General features: G+C 42.5%; 1 protein-coding gene across 1 annotated transcript; it reads right to left on the bottom strand.

Annotated features, from left to right (window-relative positions):
* Positions 1-683: 683 nt before the first annotated feature.
* On the bottom strand, positions 684-4,843 carry LOC118326029 (homeobox protein orthopedia B-like). Its single transcript, XM_035658915.1, has 3 exons — positions 4,807-4,843; positions 4,050-4,444; positions 684-1,420 (listed from the first exon to the last, which is right to left on the bottom strand). Exons 1-3 carry the CDS (start codon positions 4,841-4,843, stop codon positions 917-919), a joined length of 936 nt encoding a protein of 311 aa, XP_035514808.1. The 3' UTR covers positions 684-916.
* Between the last annotated feature and the right edge of the window lie 3,511 nt (positions 4,844-8,354).

The raw sequence follows: 8,354 nt of genomic DNA, 5'->3' as shown, positions 1-8,354 counted from the left end.
CAATTCAATGGAGACATGAATCATTCTTGTTTTGACATTCTTGAAAATTACTTTTATTTGTTTCTTCATTTTAAATTGGTACAAACCCGTCAATGTGGTGCATTTCGATGTAAGATCAAACATTTAAGAAATGTGTCAAGTAATAGCACATACAATAAGTTAAAACATGTCACAAAAAAGACCAGCGGGTACATAGCAAGAATGTTTTATCTACACAAAACATCCTAAAACAGAGTAGGCCTACTGAAAGATCATTGCATTTTTTTCCTCTTTAGATTTTATGTTCCCGTCTCATGCAGACGAGCCTGGGGTCGCCTAACAAAGGTAGCTCTTCACTCTGAGTGGGCACCATTTTCTCCTTAAATTATCCAAGCGTTTAAATCCACATGCACAGTGCATGCCTGAGACCCAGTTCAATAGGCCCACCTACAGTATGGCGCGTGTGTGGTAGGCTGTTACCAAAATGTATACCCAATCTTATAAATAACCGTTTGACATAACACAACTTCACCTGAACACAATAACATGTGTGCGTAAAGACACACTCAGTGAAAACGTAAATACGACGATTGTTTGGCTCCCAGTAATTAGGGCCTATAGTCTAGAGATCATTACAATAGTATTTATCATCAATAGTTGATAAAATCCTTTTGAATTAACAAGATAAATAACCCCAAACCCAAGTTATTTTTTTTCTTCCATTTGTCCATCAGTGTTGTCCTTTTTCTTTTTGTCATTATGTCTAGATGAAGTCACATACAGTCTCCATTTTCTCACATTTTCAGGCCTGATTGGCTCGCTCGCTCTCACGTTTTGATCTAAATAGCGGGAATAAAAACAGAAAAAGAGCCGCAGGGCTGGGCTGGGAGAGGGAGTTTGGAGGAGAGGGGTGTGGTGGCGTGTATTTGAAAAGTCACTAAGTGAAACTCATGGACACTGTGTGCTCCAGCGCTTTGCGCCGCAGTGACGCGATGCTTGTCCCTCTCCACATGTCACTGTCCGGGGAACTACACAGCTGCGGGGAGCCCGTTACGTTCGTGGGGCCGGAGAGAGAGGCCGACATTCCAGGGAAATGCGACTGGTAGAGGTGGGACTGCAGACCGGAGCCGTTGGAGGACAGGCCGTTGGAGAGACCCATGGAGTTTGGTGGCGGGCCTGGACCCAGACTGCACTGTGACAGAGACTGTGGCATTCCCGGCTGGCGACCCAGGGCCGGCGGGAGCTGCAGCTGGGACACCCCCGGCATCCCCGTGGCCCAGCGAGAGTCGTTGGCGTGGAAGGAGCACAGGCTGTTCTCCATGGCGGCCGCGGCAGAGAACTGTGGCAGGCCCGGTGTCGGGAGCAGCGTCCCCGGGGAGCGGAAAACATTGGTGGTCTTCTTCCTTTTCTTCCACTTAGCGCGTCTGTTCTGAAACCAGACCTGTAAGCAGAGAGAGAAAACGGTGAGCCACCAGAAGCACAGACCGAGGAGCATATGCCTGGAGCAGTATCTGTTTATTACACCGTGAGGAGGGCAGCAAGGTGGAAGCATGTCCCTACTGTGTGTGTTACCATGGGAGAACATTACTATTACGCACGATAATATCACTAAAGTCTCTCTACACTCAGACAAACTTTAGGGCTCTAATAGGACATTGGGGTCTTGTCTAGAGAATATAATACAATATAACCGATCCACCCTGCTACAGTGTCATTGAGCAACACAAATTCTCTACTAGCTATGGGGCCTGGCCTGAGTCTGATCGTATACTGTTTGACCACTGAGGCAAACGAAATTAACAAGACATAAATGTAGACCTTCTGCAACTGACCTCAGGACCTCTTCTCACAATATATTCACGACCTCTAGTGCAGATCTTTGAAGGAGCACTGTCTTATAGCAAGCACAATTCATGAATCCCTCTATTAGAAAATTAAGTAAAGCCTATATAACTCAGAAACTGCAAATACCAACCATCCTGCTGCTGTTAACGTGTAATTCTGCTTCTAAACAGTTATAGATGGAACTAAAACAGTGAAAACACAAAGGATATTTAATCGTAAATACAATACAACAGGGCTCTTTGTATTAAAAAAAGCAGCCGTCACAGATGGTTTTATTACTTGTGTTCCGCAGCAGTGGGCGGAACAATTTATCTTTCTAACATCTTATTTACAAGCAGATTAACTGAAAATTGCCCTAAATACTGTGTGGCCTTAAATACAAACATTACTGTACACACACACACACACAAATAAAATCTACCCATCCAAACACGCACAAGCGCGAGAACCACAAACACACCGAGACCACGTACACAGCTAAAAAACGCGCGCTTGTCCCTGTTTGGGCTTTATAAAGATTTCATCATCCAAGGGCGTGATTAATGCGCGCGCGAGCCCGTGAGTCGATGCCTCCGTATTAAAAGTGAAATCTCGCTCTCATTCCGCTCAGCCATCCGTGAAACGTCGCCCAAACCCATTACACTCGGGGGGGAAAGAAAATGCAATTTCTCATTCCATTAAAAAAGTACAATATATTCTTGAGTCCTATTAAGACGTCGCTGATGGAGCATTTTAAAGGAGAGGCTGTGGAGGCACGCACGCACGCACGCACGCGGGGCCAACACGCCCACTGAAGGCTGCACCTGCACGGGCCTGCACTAATGTTTACCAACAGCGAAGCACGGGCAGACCTGCACCGAGCGGTTAGCGTCCTGCAGCAGATAGAATAAAGGATTGATTATTAAGGTGACTAATGATTATACTGGTTTTATTGCTTTCAGTGGGATCATTTGCATGAATTTCACATCACTGGTTAATAACCCGTTCACTGTTATAAATAAGACTGAAATTGGTTGATAATGTGTTTGGTTTATTAGAGCTCGGTATGTTCCTGCATGCTTGTTCAAAAAGAAGCACTGTATGTCACAGCCAGTTTGAGCTTTTTTAAAAGGTGGTTCATATGTTCAATTAAAAGTATTATTAAAAAGTACTATTATTAAATACATTTTCATTTGCCAAAAAAAAAATATGTGCCACACATCCCCGCCCTATAATTAAGTAAAAAGTGGGAATTATATTTTGAAAATGAAATTCTTCTAGATATACTCTAGAATATTTTGTCCAGGGTTTGTTATGGTAAAAAAATATATAAAAATAATTATCAAGGGCTTAATAACACTTGTGTAATTTTGTGCAAATGTTGCAGGTCCACATTTAAAATTTGCACAGAAACAAATTTAAAAAAAAAACGATATTAAGAACTTCCAGACACCCGATTTCAATATTTCCGAGTACAGACCCCACAGGTGGTGTTGAGCAATATTTTCTAAAATATTTCTAAAAGCCATCTGAATATTTCCGACTGGATTCCTGCTCGTTATCAGCAGAAATGTTTCAGCACCTTGGACAGTGCTTTATATGTGAGGTGGGGCTCGGCTTCTTAAAATAAATATCGCTTACTATCAGGCTAAACAAATGATGAGATATTTGAATCATATAATTCACTTAAAATAGGCTTGAATTTGAAAAATTTCTAAAACAATTCTTAATTATAAATATCAGAACACAACGAATCTATCCTTTTTATGCAGAGTTGTTTTCCATGCATTGTGCGTAAGGCAGGATATAGTGCTGTGTATAAACCTAAAAAAGAAATATTTCAAGTGATTCTATCACTTTAATGACAGTACATAATAGTACAGTTTAGGTTATGTTTGATGTAACTGTCCACTCCACCCGTTAGCTTTGATATTACAAGCATTTGCACACAAAACTTAACATCTACTGGCTACAATTATGGGGGACAAATAACTGAAAATACATTGTGCTAATTAAAATAAATCATTATAAGTGACCAAACTGTCTTTTACAAGAGAGAACACCGGTCCTGAACCCTCTCCTGATATGAAACTAGCCCATTTTGCACAATGCCTTCCAGATGGATTCAAAGGAGGATTTTTGGACATTTATATGATGCTGACAGATCAAATCTGGACAACCACACCCTGCCACTGCATGCCAGTGTCTGCATCCGGTCAAATCATCCACATTGCACATCCGTTTACCTGAACTCTGGACTCGGTGAGACCGATCCTCAGCGCGAGTTCCTCCCTCATGAAGATGTCAGGGTAGTGGGTTTTGGCGAAACTGCGCTCCAGCTCGTTGAGCTGCGCCGGGGTGAAGCGCGTCCTGTGCCGCTTCTGTTTCTGCTGGCTGGAGGTCTGACCGGAGCTCTGCTGCGGTTGCTGCTGCTGCTTCTCCTGCTCCTTCCCGTTCACCGGCATGCCGGCAGAGTTGGATCCCACAGTGGCGATGTCTTCTCCCGGCAGGAGAGTCGTTCCTTCTACAGAGTCTGAACCAGGGGCCATGTCTCCCGGATGCCCCTGGTCTGGCACCCCACCACCCAGCCGGCACTTGAGAGCTTCTCGGTGTCCGAGTAACTCTGCAGCATCCTTCATCCCTGAGAGGATAAGGAGGAGAGAGGCTTTGAGTATATACAAGGCAAATCTTAAAGCGCAGCATCTTTAAACGAGAGTTACATGAAATAGCTTCGCTCCTTTATGACAAACAGGTAGATCCATTTAAACAACATGACAAATAAACTCAATGTAGCTTAAGGTCGTAATTTTATACCGTCATTTTTGCTGTCAGATCATTTCTCATTCCTGATAAATTACTGTAAAGAATTGCTTCGACCAACAATAAACCACTTAGCTGTTAACATAATTATCTACACAGTCTATCTATCACTTCACAAGGTTGAACAAGAAGTTGAAATCTTACACTGGAGTTTAGGGCCGGAGTTTAGTGAGGATAACTCACCGAGCCGAGCATCCAGGAGGTCGGCGTGAGAAAGCATCGCGTACCGCTCCAGGGCGAAAGGCGCTCCAAAAAAACCCTACAACTTTGGGGCAATTTAAAAAGTATATATCGTCTAAATGAACGAAAATTCGGTTTGTGGTTAAAAAAAGGAGGTCCCTTGCATTATAATGCCCTTTAGAGCGGTGGGGAGGCGCTTATTAGTTGAAAGAACCCGTGAGCTTCCTCAAATAAGAGCCAATCAGAGCGGGAGCTTGGAAATGTCAGCGACGTGACTCCCCCCTCTTTCCCCCCCCCTTTTTTTTACACTCGTACGCACGCACGCAGGCACGCAGGCATGCGCGCCCCAAACGCGCACGAAACACTACAATTCAATTCAATCCTGTGCCATTCCGTCCTCTGATTTATTAGCTTTTCATGCTTAAATTATTCCACGTTAAACATCTTAATGTGTTTGTTTAATCTCATATAGCCCGTGCCATGACAGGACTCCTGTTTGTGGATTTACATGTAAAATACTGGAGGTATTGAGCTCATGAAAGGCTAGCTTTTATTTAGGAGAGGAGATAGGAGCTTACAGGTATCTGAGCCAGAAAATGTGCTGCCATTAAATAATGAGCCAGATCAAAATCTCAATTTTCAAATCACTGGGCTGTGTGAATTAGTTTACAAACAGTAATCGTACGCCAGAAAGGGAGGATCCATTTCCCAAATTAACTAAGAAAATCTATAAATTAAAACAATTTTCAAGCTGATTCGTCCTCGTATGTAGAACTTTTGTTTTTAACATTGAGAGGAACAGCAGATATTCTGTACAGATCAGGATGTGGACTTTGGGAAGCCTTATAACGCCAGGCCTCAGCACCCCAGAGCCCCACTTCCCTCCCGTCCTTGGATCACAAACAAAACGAATATCGCTCCCATTCCCCCATGGCAGGTGATTTGTGGAGACAAATCGAGGAAATAAATAAATAAACGAGTACAGATGGATTTAAGCGCTGTTAGTGATCGGCCGCTTTAACTCCCATCGACTTTTCATCAACGCGGGCGCAATTAAAGGTATTTAGGCCTGTTTGGTTCAAACAGAATCAGACGTGGTAGACCCTAAACGATTGTGCCCCTTTAGCAGAGGTCCATAAGTAGGTCTATTATACAATTAACAGGACAGCCATTGATCTGCGCTCCACTCTTACTTCTCCAGACAGTGCTGGTTAGAGAGGGCTTTTGGCAGATGTCAGGGCGAGCCTGGTGAATAGACCACCGCCTGGGACTAAATAGGTTTCTTTGCAGCCGCACAAAGGAGGCGTCCGAGCGAGGACTCCTCTCTCTCCTCCTGCGCCACATAGGCAGCTCATCTTTTATGCTCCTCAACCGCAATCTGCCGGGACGCAGGGAAGTAGCCTATATGTGGCACAGCGTGAAAACTTTAGGAAATGGACTGGTGCATGGTCCACTGAGATGAGGAAAGCTGTGACCAGCTCCCGAAGGTTCAGGAGAAGCAATCAGCGACAGAAGCAGAGCCTCGATTCGTTTGATTCAGACCTGTAAACCAGGAGAGAGGAGAGGGAATCTCTGTGTTGGGAGTTGTAAGGCCAACCCTGCGTTTGTGAAGGGCTTGAGCCTGGAGAGACGGTCTGTATGCTTTGGAAGGTGTTTGATTTCCAATTAGTGTAAGCATGAAGACAACTGATGTAACAGAAAATAAATATAGATAAATATATATAAAAATAAATAAATAAATAAAAGCTAAATTGTTGAAATGAACTCAACCCAAGAGATAATTTTCCTTTCTGCTGCAATCTTCTTACACAAAATGAGCATTAATAAATATATGAATAATGAATAATTTATTCTATTGGGTAAATTACAAAGTAAGTAAGTGTTATTCTAATTCAGGATTATTTGAAATTATTTTGAAGGCAATTATTCAACCTATTGTCCGAGTCTAAGTTTGACGAAGTTTGCTTTTTTTTTTTGAAAAAAACATTTTGACAATTAAAAAATAAAAGTGCATTACCGGAACTATCATTATTATTATAGTTATTTATATTTTATCTTTGTTGTTTGTTTGTTTTTATCTCATTTATTTTGTCAAGTACCTTTTTTAGATAAGTGCTATAGAAATAAAGTTATTATTGTCATTGTTGTTATTATTATTATCATAAAAAATGGTGTTGGGTAATTTTTTTTATCCAATATTTCCTTTCTATAGAAACATAAATAAAGATAAACAGATACATAATTATACAACTAATACTTTTATAACAACAATAACAACAATAATAAATTAATATTGGATTATTATGTTGAAAGTATTAGTCTGCCTTTATAGGACAAAACCTAATTCAGAGTCATTAATATGGACGCTCTGTTTACATAATAAGATAAGGCACGTGCAAAAATGAAAAGGTTGTAGTTGTTTTTGACAGCCTGCTTTTCTGAAGACCTACATGATAAATATTGATATTGTGGTTAGTTGCAGTGAAAACAGCCCGGATAGCAGATATCCCCTCAGCTGTCCGATCCTCAGGCTGTAACTTATTGCTGTAATAAGAGAAACCCACTTGAAATGGTTCTATGTCTCACTCAGCCTCCCTAACTGGACCGCATCAATCTTCCCCAGTAAAAACACACTCACATACAATCCTCCCGGGTTAATGCGGCGCATCTGAGTGCGGAACGGCTGTTTACACGCGAGGAGACACTTTTAATGGAAGCGCACCAAAAACAAATGCAATTTTGTAGAGCAATTTCAAAGATCAAGAATTCCGTGTCCACCCTCTCCGCGGTTTTTTAGCAATCAAACTGCGTTAAATCCATTGCTCATATCGGCCTTTGCAGAACAGGTTAAAACAATACAAGTAACAAAAGGCAGATGCGTAAATAAGATCCCTTACACCACAGACACATTGTAACATGGACCAGTAGGCGAACAGGCCTATTGCATCGCCTCGTAGGCATCTGCATTCATTCAGTTATAGAAATCTAAAAGGAAAATCGATTTTCCAATCCGCAGAAACGGCTCTCTAACAAATCACACAGTAGTTTTGTGCAGGTGATTTGATGACAGTCGGAGGAATAAGAAGCACACCAATAAGTGCGTTGCATCCGAGCCCGAGAGATGCAAGCAGAGAGAGGCGAGAGCGGAGAGCCACAGACAGGCAAACCCATTAGAGGCTCCCCTCTTCGGCCACCCAGCCTTGCTGCACCACCCCGCGCATCTCATGCCCCAATTAGACCCGCTGCCCTCCGCCTGGTCTCCGTTACTGCGTGATCTGGTGCACAGAGCGGTAATCACGGCTTCAAATAAAATAATCAGCAAAGAAGAGCGATTTCCTTAATGAGGAAGAAGAGGCGTGTGTCACGGAGAGTGTGGTGGATGTGTGAGTGCGTGTGTGTGTGTGTGTGTGTGTTATTGGTGGTGTTTGGGAGGTTATTAAAACAGCAATGAAAGTCACAATAGGTGCCATTAACATGATGGTGTTCAGAAGCTTTAAAAATGTCTCATCACTAGTTGACCCCGCTGTCAGGTGTTCTGTGTTCAGGATGCT

Source organism: Morone saxatilis, unplaced genomic scaffold (assembly GCF_004916995.1).
Source record: "Morone saxatilis isolate NCDOM2014 unplaced genomic scaffold, NCSU_SB_2.0 Contig16, whole genome shotgun sequence".
Classification (NCBI taxonomy): Eukaryota; Metazoa; Chordata; class Actinopteri; family Moronidae; genus Morone; species Morone saxatilis.
Note: the sequence above shows the minus strand (reverse complement) of the source record. Positions and strands in the feature narration are given on the sequence as shown.